The sequence below is a fragment of the Solenopsis invicta genome, chromosome 11 (genome assembly GCF_016802725.1).
Source record: "Solenopsis invicta isolate M01_SB chromosome 11, UNIL_Sinv_3.0, whole genome shotgun sequence".
Lineage (NCBI taxonomy): Eukaryota > Metazoa > Arthropoda > Insecta > Hymenoptera > Formicidae > Solenopsis > Solenopsis invicta.
This window is the reverse complement of record NC_052674.1, coordinates 16,370,760-16,392,395: the sequence shown is the minus strand read 5'-3', so window position 1 is coordinate 16,392,395 and position 21,636 is coordinate 16,370,760. Positions and strand designations below refer to the sequence as shown.

The 21,636-nt window shown below is 33.6% G+C and overlaps 1 protein-coding gene across 5 annotated transcripts in view; it reads right to left on the bottom strand.

The window, feature by feature from the left end:
- LOC105197595 (ADP-ribosylation factor-binding protein GGA1) overlaps positions 1–21,636 on the bottom strand; it is a 212,230-nt gene that overhangs the window by 1,577 nt on the left and 189,017 nt on the right. For all 5 annotated transcript variants that reach the window (XM_039455104.1, XM_039455106.1, XM_039455102.1 and 2 more), the window contains one exon: positions 5,822–5,932. In XM_039455104.1, coding sequence (XP_039311038.1) covers positions 5,822–5,932 — 111 coding nt within the window. The remainder of the gene's footprint in view (positions 1–5,821; positions 5,933–21,636) is intronic.

The window sequence follows — 21,636 nt, the reverse complement described above, 5'->3', positions numbered from 1 at the left end:
CTACAGGGCAATCGCATGACGGTAAAACGCGGTGTCTTTCAAAGCGAACCATTCATCCACCCATTTTTGGACCTCTGTTGTAACTGGAGAAGTGTGTGTCTGTAAGTACGTGTTGCATCAATCGGAAGAGATGGTAATCCGACGGTGCCAAGTCTGGAGAGTACGCTGGGTGCGGCAGAACTTCCCATTCAAACTCGCGAAATATTTGCTTCACGCTTTTCGCGACATGCGGTTGAGCGTTATCATGCAACAAAATGACTTTGCATCGATTGTTAACTACGGATGATCTTTTTTGCATCAATACATCACTCAATCGATATAATTGCTGTTGGTAGCGATCAGCTGTAACGGTTTCATTTGAACCCAAGAGTTCGTAATACAGCACACCTTTCTGGTCCCACCAAACGCACAGCAAGGTCTTATGCCCGTAAATATTCCTCTTCGGCGTTGAAGTGGATGGTCCGTTGGCCGGGGTCCATCCATAATTTTTTCCGCTTGGGATTATCAAAATAAATCCATTTTTCATCGCCAATCACGATGGGCCACAAAAAAACTCTTTTTTCTTTGCCTGGCAAGCAAAGAATTCATCAATAGTCAAACGATTCAAAATGGCATTTTCTGACAACTCATATGGTAGCCATTTCCCTTCCTTGTGAATCTTTCCCATGACATGCAAGCGTTTTGAGACAGCCATTGGAGTAACATTCAACTTCTCCGACAACTCTAAAAGCGTTTGGGCTAGATTCTCATCGAGCAATTCTTGCAGCTCGACATCTTCAAATTTTTTCGGCTGTTCTGGACGTTCTTTGTCTCTCACATCAAAATCACCGTTTTGGAAGTGTTCAAACTAAACTCTACATGTTCTTTCCGATGGAGTTTCATCACCATACACTTCATCGGATAATAAGCGATACGCTTCAGCTGCGGTTTTTTGAGATCAAAATGTTGAAAAAGCACATGTCGGAAAAACAGCTTATCGCGATTCATTTTCAGTCGATTGGAAAATGTCTTTGGCGTCGAGAAATTTACTCTATGAGGATTGAATTACTTTCAGCAATGTCTAAACTACAAAAGACATATGACTTCATCGCCGAAATTCACCAGCGTTGGAGCCAGCACCCTCTAGTAGCGAGCGGCAGAAATTAAGTTTAACACTTAATATAATACTTTTCAAAATTAACTTTTAATTTTGATTTAATTTAGTTTAAAAAAATATTGACTTACCCAACATTGATTTATATTAAACTTTAAATTTATATTAACATCACTTTAATCGCCAACTGTAAACACAGTATGAGTTTGGGAAATTCGTGCAGCTTTGAGAAATTTACAACTTTGATTCCAATCAATATTTTTCAACAAACTTTTTGTAACTAAAATTTAGTCTCAGACAGTATAAATAGGCATTGCCAAAAAATGATCTTTAGTGAAGTTATTAAGGAGTTTATTCATCTTTCTTGAGAGACGTGCTGTAAGGAAAGCGACTTCCCTATTTAAACATACAGAAAAGAATGAAATAAAAAGAATCACTACCAACCTAATATATTTAAAATTAAGTTTATAATAATAATATATTTTATCAAAAATGATTTTTAGAGTACATAATTATTTGTTGGTATTGGGACCCGGGAAAAAATAGTCCTCTATGAACATGCAAGATTATGCATAAACGGTTCACATGGTTTTTGTCTCTGAATGATCACACCTGTTTATGCATGATTGTACATGATTGCATATGATCGTGTATAATTGTATGTGGAACTCGCTGACTTGCGTAAAGAGGCTGGTCGCTGTGCGGCACTTTGACGCGCCGCGCGACCGCGTCTTTTAATACCTGATGAGAACATGTACGTGGAATCTACATTCTTTTTACGTGAATCATCCAAATGGAATTTATGTAAAAAGAACATGGATTCCACGTACCTGTTCTCATCGGATACACAATTACACACAATCATATGCAATCATGTACAATCATGCACGAACAGATGTGATCATTCAGAAACAAAATCCATGTTTATGTATAATCATGCATGATCTTGCATGTTCGAAGAAAACTATTTTTTCCCGGTAAGGCTCAACAATAACGGTTTGTAATATATCATGTAATTTAAAATATAAAATTATGATGAGATATAGCAACATCGCCATTTCTGAACTTCTCACATTAAACTTTGACGTTACATCATAACATATAGCGTTTTTCATTGGAAAAACTAGTGCGCACTGAGTGTGCACTCATCATAATTGGGCGTTTCCGTTAGCACTGTCATCGCGCGAACAGAAATGTCTAATTACCAGTGGCGAGTGCACACTAAGTGCGCACTAGTTTTCCTAATAAAAAACGCTAATAGTTGCTACTAGTCAAAAATTTGAATTGACATATGTCATATAATGATGTCAATGCCCAGACGATAGAAAGGGAAACAAATAAAATAAAAGAGGGAAAAAATAAAAAATATATTAAATAATCATCATAAAAGAAATCGATAGAGAGAGAGAGAGAGACTGACTGACTGACTGACTTAGCGTTTATTATTATTCTAGGGCGTAGCCCTCTAAGAATAAAATACAGGAAAATAATTTCAAGATAGAGTACAATGTAGGTAACAAAAATAAACAAAATGAAAAGAAAAGAAAAAACAATAAAAGTAGAGGTATAAATAAACTTAAAATAAACAAAACTTAAAGTAAAGATATAAAAGTAAAAATATGAAATAAAATAAAATAACAAATATAAGGAAATCGCACTCACAAAAGGTAGCATCTTTACGCAAGGACGGAAGAAAAACGCAATAAAAATAAGAGCATAAGAAGAGAATTAAAATAAAATAGAAAATAGAGATAGTAGAGTTGAGCGCAAAGGAAAGAAAGAGGAAGGCAGGGTGTGCCGATAGTAGGAAGGACATCGGAGTTCGATGTCGCTCCGGGTAAGGTAGAAAGAGGGGGAGAGAAAAAGAGTTAAGAGTGAAGAACGTGAGGTCAGAGAGAGAGAGAGAGAGAGAGAGAGAGAGAGAGAGAGAGAAGGATAAACATTCTAACAGATAAATGAATAGATATAGAATAGGTTAAGTATAACAATTGATTGAACATTGTGTGTATTAAGTAAAACAAAGCGACATTGTCACATCTTATTAAAATTCAATACTTTTGACAGAAAGAAACCTGAGAGGCGCCATGCCGGTCTTTTTCCTATAAGGGCTAAGCAGAATGGTTGATTTATAATTTTAAGACAAGTTATATGATTTAAATCTTTGTCTCTAGTAACGCACAATAACGATCTTGTGTTTCAAGTTTTAAGTTACGAACAACAACTCTTTTTACTTTAAGACTTGAGACACAAGACAATTATTGTGTATTACTAAAGACAAAGATTTAAATCATAAAACTTGTCTTAAGATTACAAGTCAATTATTCTGTTTAGAATGCAACATCAGTTGAGTTCCGTAAAGTACATATGCGCATGATGTAATCCTTGTTGATTACCAAAAGTTAAACAAGGATAAAATGTTACATTACGCACATCATGCGCTCTCTCTCTCTCTCTCTCTCTCTCTTTACGGAATTCGGCCATTATTTTTTTATCAAAACAATTATGCAACTAATTTTTTTATAACAACTATAACAATTAAGAAAGCGTCATATATGTTCCTTTAGTAATTTTTTCCAGTGAATCGATTGGTGCAGTCAGTTTTCCTTTACAGTCATTTTTAACAATTTGTTTATAACAATTAATTGTAAAATTGACTTTTGCAACATGCTCTTTACGTCAATAATGTTTTATTATACTTCGATACTACTTTTAATTGTTATTTTTTGACTAATCTGAGCTTACGCAAGAAAAGGTTTTAATTATTTATATAGTTTATATTAAAAATATCTAAGGCTAAATAATCATAGGGTTAGTGATAGTGTTCGCGCGACATTCAAAACGCAAGTTTCTTTTGTTTCAATTCAGCTTTACTTTAAATATAACTTTTTATGAACGATACCACAAGTATACGATTAGCTCAGTGTTATCATATTAGATTTTTGTTCCGGAATCTTAGATTCAAATTCCGTCGGCGCCGATATGCGTTTTCAAAAATTAATAAAATAATGCGTAATTGTAATAAATGCATTAAAATGTTATATGTAAAACAGTGAATACAGATTAAGCTATAAGAATAATAAAATATGTTAAAAAAAAAGAATTTTTTTGGTTTTTGGAAACATCAGATTTGATCTGTATTTGGTGTCATTCTGTTAGCACGTTTGAAAACAGATTTGGTTTGTGTTTGGCATCATTTTGTCAACGCATTTGATAACAGATTTGGTCTGTATTTAATGCCATTTTGTCATCACATTGTTGTTATCAAATTTGGTTTACATTGGGCATACTAATGTGGACATAGTAGGATACGGTTAGGTACGGTTTTGGTACAAAATTCCGCTGGAATTTGCTGCCAATTTGATATCCTTTTGCGTACAAAATGTTTGCTGGGTATGTAGACAAATTCTGCAAAATTTTAACTGTAAATGTGTTATGTTACAAAGAATGTAATATTGATTTTTATGCAATTCGTAGCATCTTTATAAAAGTGAATAAACTTTTTAAAGAAAAACCATTAAGCGAAAATAAAGATTTGTAAAAATCAATTTTTAATTATATTATTTCTTCGCAACACTTTTAAAGAATTTATAACACAACAATGTAAAGCTAAAGAATAATACTTTTAAGAATGTATTATGGCATTGTCATTTTTTTAATATAATTATGTAATAACAAAGAAAATATGGTCACAAAAAAACCATTATTTCCGTGATGTTTGAATTCTAGCTAAACTCTGAAGCTGGTCACCATGGCGACCGTTAGGAGGGACTTCTAACTTGTCTCTCCCCTAACCCTAAAAATTCTATTCAATTTTCTTTTTACACAGCAAGCAATCGAAATTTCGTATAGAATCTCCCAAGCTCAATGCTGTGTTTAAGAGTTAAATTCATATATTTATGTTGATTTGTGTACGACGGTTTTAACCCATACAGCATAGAAATAGAATATTAAAAAAGCATTACTAAGATGTAGCAATATTAAATACTAAAGTGCAAATGTTTTTTTTTAACATTAAATTTATATCAATTTTTCTTTATTGGTTATTAATGTTACAGCAATATTAAAACAATATTGAAAACATTTTCTATTAAAAACTTAAATAATAACTATGTACACGCACGCACGCACGCACGCACGCATACGCACGCAAAGAAAAAAAGGAGAGAGAAAAAAGAGAAAAATAAAGATAGAGAAGAGAATAGAAGAGAGAGAAACATTATTAGGTGATTTCTTATACGCAGTCGCCTATTTCCTACTTACTGTCCCTAGAGCCCAAACGGCTCAATGCATTAACTTAGGGCAATGAGAGTTTTTCATCAGGATCATGTAAACTACAAATTTCCAAAGTTTCAGCCAAATCCACCGGGACCCATTTTCCATAAGATTTGTGCGGGGTTCTTTAGATTTTTGCCAATAATTTCAAAACTAATTTTACACACTTATTTTAGTTAACTTTTTAATAATCTAATGTATAAAATACATGTAAAATCTACATTACATATATATTGAATAAATATTGAATCAATATTGAACAATTCCTGAGTATTGAATTTTAAAATATTCAATATTAAGACATTCAAAAAACTATAATTCAGCAAATAAAAATATTGATTCAATATTTGCAATGTTGTAATTCAATGTTTTTAAAATACTGATTCAACGTTTGTATGCTGTATGGGTTATTGAACTACTAATTTACTTTCAAAAAAGAAAAAGTAATTACATTACCTTAAGAGGATTTGCAATCAGCATTATTTGTGTGATAGCGGATGGAGGGAGGAACGGATTATGCGCCGGTAACTTTGTTCCAGAAGGTGCCTGCAGTCTACATTTGCATTTCTGTACATAATACAAAATCAAAGTTATAAAAATATCTATTTACGGTTCATACGCATTTAAAGTAGCCATTTTAGATTATGACGTCAGTAGCAAGAAAATACATAAAGAAAATTGTTACAAAATATATTAATATGTAAATATTTCTTAATAAAACGACACATTTAATTGTTGGAAGAGTAGATCTTTATTATTTTTTCATTTATGAATTTTTGAGAGGAGTTCGAACCTGGATCTCCCGAATTCCGTACTGGTATCAAATCCTAGATGAGGTTTTATTTTTTGGTAATAAAATTCTTTACAATTTTTCCGGGAAAGATTGATTGCATAAGGGTGGATGTATAATATAATGCTTTTAAAAGCATTGTATAATATAAAATATTCCGACTTTATGACTGTGTTTCAAATCCGACGAATATGCGACGCGTAGTTTAAACTGGAGATTGTAAAAATTAAAAATTGTTACTAAATAATGCACTAAAAACCACTGTAACTTACATAGGCTTTCTAATTTTGTGCATTATATTTAATAAAAAAATTAAATTTACGATATTTAGGCGTAGTATAGAAAACATAAATATGAGACAACTTATATTGATCACAGCAGATCTTATCGTTAATGAATAATAATTTTTATAATCTCTGGTTTATACGCATATTCAAACTTGACACACAGTTCTTACATGATGCTGGAATACATTTATAACGATGCGCATTCGCATCGTTCCCTCCGCGAACCGCCCCCCTATCCGGCCAAACATCCGTCGGATAGGTAAACGGTGCTATGCGCCGATAAACGTTACAGCCGCGCGTTCGAACGGCCTAGCGAACGCACCGTTATCGTACAAACTCCTCGCGCACACGCTCTAGACCGCCCGACGGAGAGGCATACGTACGAGCGAGAATACAACACCGAATAGATCTCGGAGCAGTGGGGATGCTGTATATCGAGATGTGCCGAACTCCACTCAAGCATCTCCGACTCTCCGAGATCGGGGTATAAAAGGGGGACAATCGGAGAGGAATCTCAACAACAGGAGGGCAGTGATGATAGACGGGCCGGGTTTTCTCGCGCATGCGCGACGGTAGAGCGTGGAAAGCAGCGATGTAGCTATGCAAATGTAGCTAAAATGGGCGCATAAGGACCCGGCATACTACTTTATATAGTTTACATAAACAAAAATGTTACACAAATAAAAAAAGTGTGTGTGTGTGTGTGTGTGTGTGTGTGTGTGTGTATATATTTGTCAATTTTTATTTTAGTTGTCATATTTTATTTTTTATAAATTTTGTTTATATTTTACTATTAAATATTATTTATTGTTCAAAAATATTCATATCATATGTGTGTGTGTGTGTGTGTGTGTGTGTGAAAAATGTGTAAAATATAAAAAATTTTATAAATTTAAAAAATGTTACATTTCATATTTTATATATTTATTGGTTTATATATTATTATATATACACTTACACACGCACGCACGCACGCACGCACGCACGCACGCACGCACGCACGCACGCACGCACGCACGCACGCACGCACGCACGCACGCACGCACGCACGCACGCACGCACGCACGCACGCACGCACGCACGCACGCACGCACGCACGCACGCACACACACACACACGTATACAATGTGTAAATATCATTAAAAATCTATTTTTTGTAAAATAATTTGTTTGGAGTCTTAAAGATCTCCTTTTTATCAACGGATACTTTACTGTAGCTTTAATAGACGCGCATGCGCGGAAAAACCTGGCCCGTCTATCAACACTGCGGGAGAGTTATTCTTGCAAACAAGGCAGCCGAGGAATAGCATCGGAATGTCTTCTTCCTTCACTACCTCTCCTTTGTACGACATGACAATTGAACCACACCAAGCGTATGCTTGAGTGCGGCCTCGGCCTAACCTACACTCCTTCTGTCCTTCCTCGTTCTCCTTTCCTCAGATTGGTCGCGGCGTAACTTGCTTGCACCACTTCCTGACACCTACTGTCCACTTCTTTTCCTTTTACTAAAAGGTGTGTTTTTCTCGAGTTGCGCGCGACCTGGCTTCACGCTTGTGTTTGCGCCTTTTTCGCTACCTCTTCTCCTTTCTATATCATATCTCCTAACCTCTCTTCCTTCTTTAAAAACCCCACCGGCATCCTAAGTTATTCTTCGATGCTCCGGTATTCAAATTTAGAATTAAACTTAAAATGTTTAATTTTAAATCAAAACTAAAATTAACAAAGACAAACTAAATTTAATTTAAAATCTAATTAATTAATTAAATTTTTAAGTTCACTCCGCTGTTCCTTACGCCGCATTCCTAAGTATACGCTTCCATTAAGCAATCCTCTCTCTCCGTAAAATTAATTTAATATACGGAAAACCGGTAAGAATTTATTTTTATTTCTTTATTAATCGGAAATTTTTTATTAATCAACAAAAATGGCAATTCTTTATAAAGCAACATGGGCAAGAAGACCCATCGCGGTAAAGCCGGAGGCCGTAGACGATTTTTACGCGCTCTTCGCAAAGAGCTAAACAAGATCAGGAATTTTAATTCCTTCCCATATTGGACGGAATTTCCTGACGTCTCCTCTTCCCCGGCGGAATTACCGGTCCTAGAGTTCCCGAAGTTCACTGTTCTCTTCCGTCCTCCTAAACGAGATATAAAAAAGGAGATAGTAGCGTTTAGGAGTAGAGCAGCTCAATCAACGCCGGAGTACGTACCCGAAAGAATACCGACCCGACCGGTACCTCCGTCAGTTTATACCAAGAGGCTGACTGAAATATTTAAAAATCCGCGAATCATGTCGAATATACAGACAAATTTTGAAATAAGAAAGATCTCATCTGAATACATTGTAAAAATAAAAGCTTAAATTGTTATTCATATAAATTATTATTTTTGTATTTTGTTGATTTCATATAAATATTTATTTATATATTTTTTCTTTTCTAAATAAAATTTATAAAGTCATTTTCATATAACCGTGCTCTCACAAAATCATTTTAACCCAATCCCACGCCACCGCTTCCTAGTCACGCTTCCTAAATAATAATAATAATAAAATATAAATAATAAATTCAATCAAAAATAACCAAATATTCTAACCTAATAAAATAAATAATTTGTCCTGGACAAAATGCAGGACTGGTGACAGCAGCCCATTCAAAAGTACAAAAATCATAAAAAAAAGATTAAATAACATTTAATCAAATCCCCAAAGCGTCCAACCCATGCCCGGACGCAACAATACATATTTTATCTAATTTCAATACTGTAGTAGAGAAACTGTTTGAAAATATATTTTTTTTTATTTTGAGTAGTTTTGCGTAAAATGTAGATGCTCCGTCCCTCCCCTGCACCGCCTCCCCGTATTTTTTCTAACCTGACCTAATCTTATTTTATTTGTAATTTGGCCAAAAATATCTAATTGACCATGTTGCGATAATAGATTTGAAATTATGGTTCACTTTCTCCCGCACCCACCACGTCATTAGTAGACCGAGACGGGGTGGGTTAGGTTAGAAAAAATACGAGGAAGGGGTGCAAGGGGAGGGGCTCCGCCCACCTGTTCTCTGTACGACATATAAAAATTTGAATTTGTCGGAATTTTTTTTAAATAGTTTTTTGATAATAACTCCTAAAGTATTGGAATTAGGTAAAATATGTATAGAACCTTATTTATAAAGCTTATCACAAGCTTCATTTTTTGTTTAACACATTTTTTTTGTAAAATAAATATTTTTTGAAATAATTAAGAGAAACTGTTTTTTCTTTCTCTAAGTATATCCCGAAATCTGTAGAAAAGCGCTAATTAATTTATAAGGAAAAGTTGGTCAGTATTCTTGCCTCTATAAAATATGTCAAGGTCAACATGATTGGAGCTGGGTCCCCTATAGTGCACAATTACCGAGATCTCTGCCTTCATCGAAAGATCTCGAGATAGCCGTCATCATCGTATCATCGATTTCCCTACTAAGGGAATTCCGCGTGGCACCTGTCGCAAGTCGCAAAACAGAATTTTAAGAAGCGCACCGGCATACCGTCTACGCGACGTCCCAACTCGCGCGTACCGCGGATCTCGAAACCTCGTCACCGCGAGCGTAAAAATCTCGGAAGAATACACGCCGTAAACAAATGCGTGCAACTGCGATACCGCACCTTTCACACTCATCGGCCGCGATCCGCTTTGGATATAACTCTATAAATAGCTACCGCTGCACTGTAAATACCGCGTCTTTATCTTCTTTTCTTCATATTGTATTACCAAATCATTTTTGTTTGTAATAAATTTTCATTTATACACGCATTTCCGATCTCACAAGGGTAGGACGCGGTTACTCACCCTGGGATTTCGACCCCAATTCTTTTAATTATTCTAAAAATAAAAAAAAATTAACGTCTCCCGACATTTGATTGAATAAATCTTTGTTTCGGAGTAATAAATTTGTGAAAATTGGTCATGCCGCGACGCGCCTTCCCGGTAACTCTCCTTCCAACCAGTGCAGTTGGCTCCGTGAGTTAGGTGCTTGCTTCACAATCATAAGATCCGGATTCGCTCCCGGAGGTGAGCAATTTTTTTTCTTAATGATTGTTTTTATTTATTTATTTTGATGATATTGATATAGTATGCAAATTTTGGAAATAGAAAATTTAATTTAATATCACATTTTAAAAATTAATTTGAATTTAATTTTAGAGGAATTTTATTTCAACTAATATTTAAAATAATAAATAAGTAATAATAATAAAGTAGGAAAGAGAGATATTTTGACCGTTGCTGTATCAATACAAATTGAACAAGAATGTCTTCTACAGTCGTAGCTAGGTCTTCGTGCTTGTATTGGTTGTGTGATTTTATGTACTTTCCTCAAGTTCAATGAACTGCGCGCCAAATTAATTTTCAGTCATAACACAATTCTAAATTGAACAAGATTAAGTAATATCAAGTATTATTAAATATTCGGCACGGGAACGAGGGCGCGAAAGGTCGTCAAAGGAATTAGACTTTGTTTTGGTGTTTACAAAAAGAAGAGTATTTATTAGATGCAGAAATTATCGTAGTGAAATGAACACAAGTATAATAGTGCGGAATAGCGTCGGTAAGGTGATTGCAATAACGCAGAAAATGAAACGGTAATTAACGCGGATCTTACACTCGCAATTCATAGCGCGCGGACGGACGTGACAAGTATATTCGCGGACGAAATACGGAAATCTATTTACAAATCTATTTACAAGCCTCGGTATTACGAGACGCGTTTCTCGGAACGGCGTCGAGCTCTTTTCTCGGAACTCGGGCAGCTGAGCGTGATTGCTGACGGCTCGGATGGTTAGGCGGTCCGGGGGGAGGGGGTCGTCGAAAGGGTCGTTGTTCGTTACAGAATAAATAACAGGCCAATGAAAATAAAATACGACTCAGGAATAAGAATTACAATTATTACAAAAAGAGTGTCAATTAATCCTTAAACACGTAAGTGGGTCTGAGAGACCCCATATGAAGATTTGAACGCTTGCTATGTGAAGACGGAATGAGATAGGAGGTTCGGACCAAGACGTAAAAAAAGTTTGAAATCTCCTGTATCAATTGATATAGTTGATCAACCCTTTTGGTCAACTAGAATTCGAATGGCACGGCAGCAAAGTTTTGTTAGGGTCAATGCGACCCATATAGTGTGTAAGTGAAACTTTTTTTGTGAGTATTTTACATAAAAGAACTGGACAAAATATGTTCGAACAGGTCGATTTGCAGATGTTACTCACATATACTCTGTTTAAAGTTGGAATACTATAAAATGTTGTAAAAAAAGAGTTTTTCCAAAATATATCATAAAACACATCAAATTTCATTTTAGACACGATTTAATCAAAAATTCCTCATATTCGTCTTGTTACATAAGTACATTTTTTAATAGAAATGACAATAATATAATTTTTTTTTGAAAGTATGAATCTTTAGCTTTAAAACGTCGTATTGTAAAGTTCTTTAAAGTTTTTTGTTGCAAAGATATGATTTTTTTTTTAAAGTGGATTTTTAAATGCTCAAAAATGCCTCATATTCTCCATGTTACATAATTATACTTTTTAAAATAAATGACTTTGCCAAATTTTATTTGGAAAGTGTGACTGCTTAGCTTTAAAACGCTGTATTCGAACGTCCCGAAACGTTTGTTGTTGCAAAAATATGATTTTTTGAAGGAAAAGTAGATTTTTGACCAATTTCTCATTTTTGCTTAATGATTTTGCTTTTATAACTTTACAATAAATTATTTGTCGGCAATGCCGATTATGCAGTCACACTCCTGAGATTTTGAACTTTTGTTTAAAAAAAAAATCGTAGAAAAATATTGATTGTAATCAAAATTATAGCTTCTCAAAGTTGAAAATCTCCCAGACCCAAAATGTGTTTCCATATTTTACAAGATCGGTGTATTTAAAGGTTAAGATAGAACATCCGAGATTAAAGAAAATTGAGCAAACGTCAGCATATGGAAATACACCAATAAAAGTAACAGAAAAAATTAACGTAAAAGTAAAATGTAGAAGAAAAAGGAAAGTATTGGAAGCGGCGAGTAAGGCCCGATTGCGCACATAAACTATCGGACACGAAAGCATTTCCCAATCGGATACGGTTTCGATTGCGCACGGTCCAGATTGCACACAATTGAAAAGCGCACTAAAATGCACGCGCGCGCGCGCGCACGCACGCATGCACGCACAAGGAGGTGCAAGGGGGTGGGCCGTGGGTCCCCCTTCTCGCACCCAGCCCGTCTCACAAGAAATGGGCAAGAACTGTAAAATGCCAAATAAGATGAATCATAGCTCATTTAAAAAGGGGAAACAAGTATATTAAAAGTTTAAAAGGATTAGCGTGAATGGGTCTTACTTTTTAAAGAAATTGCAATTAAAGTTTAACATTAGGACGTTTATATGTTAAGTACTAGAATCTTGAACCACTATCCAAGAGAGCGTCGTGACTGAGAAAGCTAAGTGCTAGCGTTACATTTTTTCCTCCGTGGCGGACCAGGTTCGAATCCCCGCAGCATTAATTTTTTTTTTTTAAACCTTTTGCTATTATATTTTACAATTGCATTATCTTGAGTATTTTTTAAATTAATTAATAATAATGTACTTACATATAATAATAAAATTAAGCAACTTTTTATTAATAAAGTATTAATAAAAATATTTAATAAATTATTTATTATAATAAAATTATTTATAAAGGTAAATAATTAGGCCTTAACAAGCAGATTTATTCCGAAAAATAATAAACTTGGAAAGTTTCTACAATATCATAAATTATAAGACGTTATAAAAAGTGTATTATTTTTCGGAATAAATCTGTTCGTTAAGGCTTAATTATTTACTTTTATAAACAACTTTATTATAATAAATAATTTATTAAATTTTTTTATTAATTTTTTATTAATAAAAAATTGATTGATTTTATTATTATATGTAAGTACATTATTATTAATTAATTTATAAAATATGAAACAATCCCGCTTTGCGCATGAGCGATGGTAGGCGGTTCTCGGCGGCGAGAACGCAAGGAATCGCTGGGAGAGAATTAAAGTTTGTACGCGAAGTTTTCGATAAAAAACAAATATATATAGAATTTATTGCAAAATAATCGTAAGAAATACAAAAGAAAATAATAATGAACGTAATATAAAAGAAAAATACAAAAATAATAAACGTGATAAAATATAGAAAGTAACGGAAAATAATAACGCAAGGCAAAAGAGAGTAACATAAATCGTATCAAGGGACGGACGGAAAACAGACGGACAATTTGCAGAACTATTTACAGACGTTCGGAGATTTAAATCCGGACTATTTACAACAACAGGTGTCTAGCGGACGGTCTAGCGGTGTCGTGTGCGCGTACCGACGGGTTCGCGTTAGTATAACTATAAATAGCCTCACGCTGTTTACAATGCCTCGAGCGCTTGTGGGCCAAACGGCCGCGCAGGTGGTACCGCGTCGCGGAATCAACTAATCGTAAAAACCGGTGCAACGCGTGGCGCTTAATACCGCTGCTAGGTTTCGGCAGGTGGCAACGTCCACGCCAAAAGCACTTGGTAGAGGCGCGGAATCCCCGCATCCCTGTGGAGCGTTGCCAAGAGCAGGAAGCTGGAACTGGCTTTAAATTAAGCAGGCAAGATCGCTTGCCGGAGCCCAAGTCGCTTGAGCCCACGGTACTCGACGGAAAAGCGGGATAGGAGCGGTCCCTGGCGGAGAGTACTCCGCGGAAGCCAAGGCGCTTGACTCCTTTTCGAGACCTGATTGGCTTCTTTTGATCAGACGAGTCAGGAAGAAAAGAGCCACGAAATGCGTACTCTCGTGGCTTATATACTCGAGCTCGGGGTTGGTAGGGGGATGCTCGGAAACGGTCGGAGGCGAAGCCAGCATCTCCGCCACTCGAGATCGGGCACAGAGAAGCGACGTGCTTTTGAACTTTCGAGATCAGCGATAACATACGTTGCCTTTATATGTTATCCATTTCAAATAAATTATATATTATTATTATTATTACCTATTTATTATTTCAAATATTATTACTTGAATTCAAATTCCCTTCAAATTAAATTTAAATTGAAGTTTAGAAAATAATATTAAATTAAATTTTCTATTTTAGAAATTTGCATACTATATTAATATCATCAAGATAAATACATTTATTAAAAAAAAAAGAAAAAAAAATATTGCACACATCCGGGAGCAAACACGGATCTTACGATTGTGAAGCAAGCACCTAACGCACGGAGCCGACTGCACTGGTTGCGAGAACAGTTACGGGGAAGACTCATATGGCGCGCCGCGGTATGGCCAATTTTCACAAATTTATTATTTCGAAACTAAGGCCTGTTCGATGAAACGTCGGGAAACGTAAACTTTTTTTTCGTCTCCAGAATAACTAAAAAATTGGGATCAAAATCCCAGGGTCTCTCACCTGGTCCTCCCCTTGTAAGATCGAAACGTTTGTACACTTCATTAATACAATTGTCTATAATTTACATGTAGAACCATTGCTGTTTATTGTTACTTTCTAATAACTATATTTGGCAAATTATACTCAATAATTTAATTTTTATTGTTTTCTTACTACTGACATGAATAATCTAAATATTCACAATAAATGATCAAGAGACTTAATTAATTTAGAATTTCTTTAAAAATTTTGAATTTATAAATATTGTATATATTACAAATTTATGTAATAAGATTTGGCCATTGTCTTTTTATATATATAATATTTGAATATTAAGATAAATATCCCAGTAATCGAACATGTAATAAAGCAGAATTAAGATTGTTTAATTTTTATAAAAAATCGCGATATAAAGTGATTTAATTATATAACTAATTGAAATATAAAATACAATATGTTAAAATATTAGATATGTAATAGATAGGCAGAAATTCTGTCGGTTTATTAGAGTACTTTCAAATATTCTGGTCCCATTATTAATGCGTGTCCAATTCTATCGTAATAATAATTCTTATAAACAATATTTAGACTATAAAATAAAGATGAGTTTTATGGTGATATAGAATTCATGAAGAGTTTGATAAATAAGCATAGAAGTTAATAAGTTACACACCAAAATGTTGAAATTAAAACTAACAATTTCTTTTGCTTATTGTATCATCATACATATTACGTATTCTGCAATATGTTTCCGTTGCAATGTGTCTTATTGTTAAAGTGTCAAATCAAAATTTGTAAATCCATTCTCTAAAAATTTCAGAATTTTCCAGAAATTTTTATCAAAATTCTTGGTAAGATTTGAGAATTTGTGAATGCAGCTTTGAAATAAAAAAAGGGTATTAAAAGAGTGACAATTTTGGCCTCCGAGGCAATTCTAAATTGACTTTGAAAAATCATTGTTATGTCTCAAATAACAAGAAAAAATAGTTATTTATCCGAAAGTAACGGGAATATTGCAAGAATAACTTAAATATAGTAAAAAATAATATTAATCACATTAGGATCCTACAGTCAGTCTTGTGGTACTTTATGAGTTCAAACTCTCTCTACCATATGTATGCGTGTGTGTGCAAACATATAATATAAAAATAAGCAAATTCACACCTTGTTTGCATTTTCAAAATCTGATAATAATGATTCTTTATTAAAATAATCATCGTGGAATCGCTCAATTAAAATGTTTTTTTTGAAATCGAGTTTTAAACCAAAAAACCACACAAGTATTGAGAACAACATTCAACACGTTGATCCATCTTACATCCATAAGTATATCCAATAATAACATTACTTCCGTCTTTTCTTTCATCAACGAGTAAATATATAAAATGATTACGATTACTTTAACAAGAAATTATTATCATATTCTAAAAGTGTAAATAAGGTGTGAATTCGCTTATTTTTATATTATACATTTTTACATTATGCATACATATTACATACACATGGCAGAGAGAGTTTGAAGTCACAAAATAAGACAGGAGTGACAAATTGTGGGGTCCCGATCTCTGCCAAAGGATGCTAGATGGACTATACCTTTATATGATGCATCTTGGATGCTAAAGTAGTCTGCAATTTTTACATGCAGTATGTATTCACAATTTTAGCTAAAATCATAGTTTTTTCAATTATTAACCGTACATGTGATTAATGTCATTTTTTACTATATATAAAACACTATTTTTGCAATGTTCCCACCACTTCTCGAACAAATAATTATTCTTTTTTATTACTTGAGAACCCAAACAATGATTTTTCAAGGTCTATTTAGAATTGCCTTGGGGGCAAAATTGATACTTTTTTAACACTCTCCTCTATTTTAATACACTTTTTAACATTCTTTAAATGTGTAATTACGAAAAAAGCCATTTAAAATATACATATTAAATTGGAAAAAGTATTAGAAAGAAATAATATCAACTAATGCCATACAATAATCTGTCTACAAGTTTACAATATGTATGTGGATGTAGCTATCAGAAGTACAGAATTTGAAAGATAATGAAACATACCATACTAATTTAGAACAATAAGATATATTAATTGAATAATATATATTAAGAAACTATGAACTAAGGAATTAATCTTAAATACATTAGAAGGTCTGGAAATCCCCTATGATATTTCAAACGCTTGTTGTATGAAGATGAAATAAGATAGGAGGTTCGGATTAGGAATAAAAACAGTTTGAAACCTCATCTTTTGATTAATATAGTTGATCAACCTTATTGATCAACTAAAATTCAAACGACACGGCAGCAAAGTTCTGTTGGGATCTGTAATACCGCCATTGTGTGTGAGTGTACACATTTTTGTGAGTACTCTTCTGAGATTTTTCCCTTATAACTTCACAATAAATCATTCTTCGGCAATATTGCTCGTGCAGTCACATTTCTAAGATTCTGAACATTCATTTGAAAAAAAAAGATTGTTGAAAAACTTTGATTGGAACCAAAATTATAGCTTCTCAAAGTTGAAAAAGTCTCCCAGACAGGAAACATAATTTTAACATAATTCGTTATAATAAGTTTTTAACATAATTTTCTGGATCGGTGTTTAAGGGTTAATATTGAGTTGTAAGAGAGCTATCTGTAATTTAAATTTTATAGTATTCCAACTTTAAACAGAATATATGTGAGTAACATCCGCGAACCGACCTATTCGAACGTATTTTGTCCAGCTTTTATATGTAAAATACTCACAGAAAAAGTTTCATTTATACACTATATGGGTCGCATTGACCCTAACAAAACTTTGCTGCCGTGCCGTTCGAATAGTTGACCAAAAAAGTTGATCAATTATACCAATTGAAAGAAGAGATTTCAAACTTTTTTTACGTCTTGGTCCGAACTTCCTATCTCATTCCGTCTTCACACAGAAAGCATTCGAAATTTTATATAGGGTCTCTCAGACCCACTTACGTGTTTAAGGGTTAAAAATCCAAGTACCCCTTTCACACATGCATTTAACATCCGTTGAGATGTCTAGCGGCTGTCCATCGAATATCCGTGGACATGCTAGAGATGTCCTCCAACTTTATAAATGGATATCCTATGGATGTTCATGAGATATCCGAAGGACCTGAAACGGATGTCCTATAAATATCCTCAATGTCCGTCTTTCGGATGTCCATAGGATATCCGTGTGCTATTTGGGTATAGTAAACCGTCCGAGTCTTTTAAAAAACTTGAGCACGCCAGGTTTTTTTACATGTTTTGAAAAAGTTTAGAGTTTACGTGGGTTTAAAGAAAAATACTGTTGTGTTTTTTTATGTCTAATGAAATACCTGGTTAATTGTATAATCTAATCTTTTTTATGGAATAGTTTAATTTAAAAACATGTTTTTAATATAAGATAGACTAATATACGATACTTTTACAAAAATGGGATTTTGTTAAAAATTTTGGAAGACTATACATTTTTCTTAGACCTGGCATACATTTTTTCTTAAAAAAAAAGGGATTTTTGTTAAGGTTTTAGTATAATAGGAAACATTTTATATATGATTTTTGTATTTATCATTTTTATTGCTACATTGATCAGAAATTATAGAACAAAACTAATAAAGTTTCTTTTTTATTATAACTTTTAAATAATTTTTAATATGAAATTTATATATAATACACATAATATAATATATAATTTTATATTATATATACATAATATAATATACATAATTTTTTATTTGATATATTAACAACAAATTAATAAAAACTCTCGAGAATAAATACAATAAAATACAAAAGGCTAATGAGAGTACTGCGTGGTTATTTTTGCGCAAAAATTAAGTAGTCCGTTCTGTATGTGATTGTGTGTAATTGTGCGTTAAGATTTTACTGATGTAATCCTATTTTTCGTTTAATTAACTTTGTAGAATGGAAGGTTGAAGGAGTCCGTAACAAGAAAAAGAAGAAATTGGAATGTTGGAAAGATAATTAAATCATTTGGAGGTATGTAGATACATGTTTATTATATGTTCAGATAAATATTAAGATTACTCCCACCACCTTTATTTTTGACAAAATTAGATTCATTTGACACGTTTTCGCACAAAATAACCAAATCTGGCAAAAAAAGTGTCGGATCCCAGTGAGAAATGATAAGTTGAAAAGACGTTTATTCGACGTCTATGTCGTTGATATAAGTTGAAAAGACGTCTATTCGACATCTATGTCGTTGATGGTTGATATTAATAAATTGGAAAGATGTCTATTTAACGTCAATGGTTGATATTAATAAGTATTTTAACTACTTTTCAACCACTCAAAAATTTCTTTTCTATTAGTTGTAGATGTAGTTTTGCAAATATATAATTTAAAAAAATTATTAACGTCACTATTTTCTTCTCTTATCCTATCAGATAACATAAAGTTGAAAATTGGGTCATGCATCTTTTAGACGTCTTTTATAAACTTAACGTCCCAAAATTTTTTCATATTTAATTTAATTATTGTATTATATTGACACATAATTTCTAGTTGCATTCTTATTTAAACGAATAACAGAAAAGTTATTCCAGATTCTATTCCGCATTTGTGAAAATAGTAAAAAAACAATTTTATACATTTTTTTATAAATAATATTCTTTAATTATACATGTTTCATCTTTTCGATAATATATTATATTGATCTGATCTACCAATGATTTACACATATGACTACAAAGTGTTTACAGGTCATCATGAGGAATCAGTTTGTAGCAATCACGGAAGTCAAGCAACGTTCATCAAAGTTGCAACTTGGCTGGGTGACCGCTCGGGAATTTCCGAAAAAAAATACCTGTAAGATTTTTGTCCTGCAAAAATTTTTTCCGGTAAGGCTTTCTTCCTCCTACACAGGATTTTGGTCCTAGAACCCCCGTTCTACGTACCTGAGAATTTTTTTTTACGAAAAATGTTTTTTAAAGTATTACAAAATAATGTTTTGTTCATTGAGATCATGTGATGCAATAATATAATAGTTATACGGATATTTCGAAGAAAATATTTATAGAGAGTTTATGCAAGACGTCTAACAGTCGTTTAATTTTGATGACACAAAGACGTCTAATCGACCAAATTTTAAACATCTATATCAACTGGTTTATTAAATGTTGATTAGACGTCTTTTCAACCTGTCATTTCTCACTGGAACTGCCCCGTGAACCGAGATATCAAGTGTTAAAGTTGATGACTATTTAGGTTGACGACTATTTAGGCTAGGATACCTCGCTTCGCGTAGAAAATCGCAAACCCATTGTGAAACAGTACATCTAAGTCGGCTTAATATCAAAGTTCGTGGAGCAGTCAAACACTTCTTTTGCGAGATTCGTTCATTTCGTACGATAACGCGTCAAATGAACCTAATTTCGTCAAAATCGGAGGTAGTGGGGATAATCTTAACATTTACCTGAACATATAATAAACATGTATCTAGAAGGGTTGCCCGAAAAGTAATGCCCCACATTTTTTTCTCGAAAACTATTTATTCTACAAAATAATGTTTACACATATAAAAGAATAATGTTTTATCTACTCACTCTATTCTTCTACATAATCTCCTTCAAGTTCTATTGCCTTCCTCCAGCGATTCACTAGGGCGTTTATGTCCTATTGGCACTAGGCCTCGCTCTAATTACGGAGCTAGGTTTTCACTGCGCTAATCACCTCTTCGTTGTCTTCAAAATATTTTCCACGAATGTTGTCCTTTAGTGGTTCAGAAAACATGTTAAAGACGATAAAGAGGTGATTAGCGCAATGAAAACCTACCTTCGTAACCAGAGCGAGGATTGGTACCGACAGAGCACAGACGCCCTAGTGAATCGCTGAAGGAAAACAGTAGAACTTGAAGAAGGTTATATAGAAAAATAGAGTGAATAGATAAAACATCATTCTTTCATATGTGTAAACATCATTTTTGTAGAATAAATAGTTTTTAAGGAAAAAAATGTGAGGCATTACTTTTCAGGCAATCCTCATAAATACCTCTAAATGATTTAATTATCCCTCCAACCTTTCTTTTTCTTGGTACGGACTTCTTCAAGTTTGTTATATTACGTTAATAATAATAACACGTTATATATACAATAATAATTACGTTAATAATAACAATAATAATAATAAGTGTGTCATATATCGTAATAATAATAATTATATATACACGCACGCACGCACGCACGCACGCACGCACGCACACACAATTAGTGTACGTTTCTTAAGATAACCCTGTATATAATTTCAATATTTTTATTTATTATTTTATAATTTATCAAATAAGATTCATATCGCTCGCACGCGTGTGGTACTCACGTGTGTAGGCGTTATGAATCTCAATTCAAGGAGCATTCAAATCAAATTCACGTTGCCTGCATGCGTGCGATATGAGCCTCATATTCACACGTGCGGGCGATATGAGCCTCAAATAAGAACATATCTGCATAGTGCTGTAAAGGCACACTGTGACGAGTATTACGCACACGTGCACGCACTGTGCACTCACTATGCAAGCATTTTGTTATCTGGGTCTATTAACCTTTAAACACGTGAGTTTGAGAGACTCCATATGAAGTTTCGAACGCTTGCTGTGTGCAGACAAAATGAGATAGGAGGTTCGGACCAAGATGTAAAAAATGTTTAAAATCTTCTCTTTTGATTGATATGGTTGATCAACTTTTTTGGTCAACTAGAATTCGAACGCCAGGGCAGCAAAGTTTTGTTAGGGTCAAAGCAACCCAT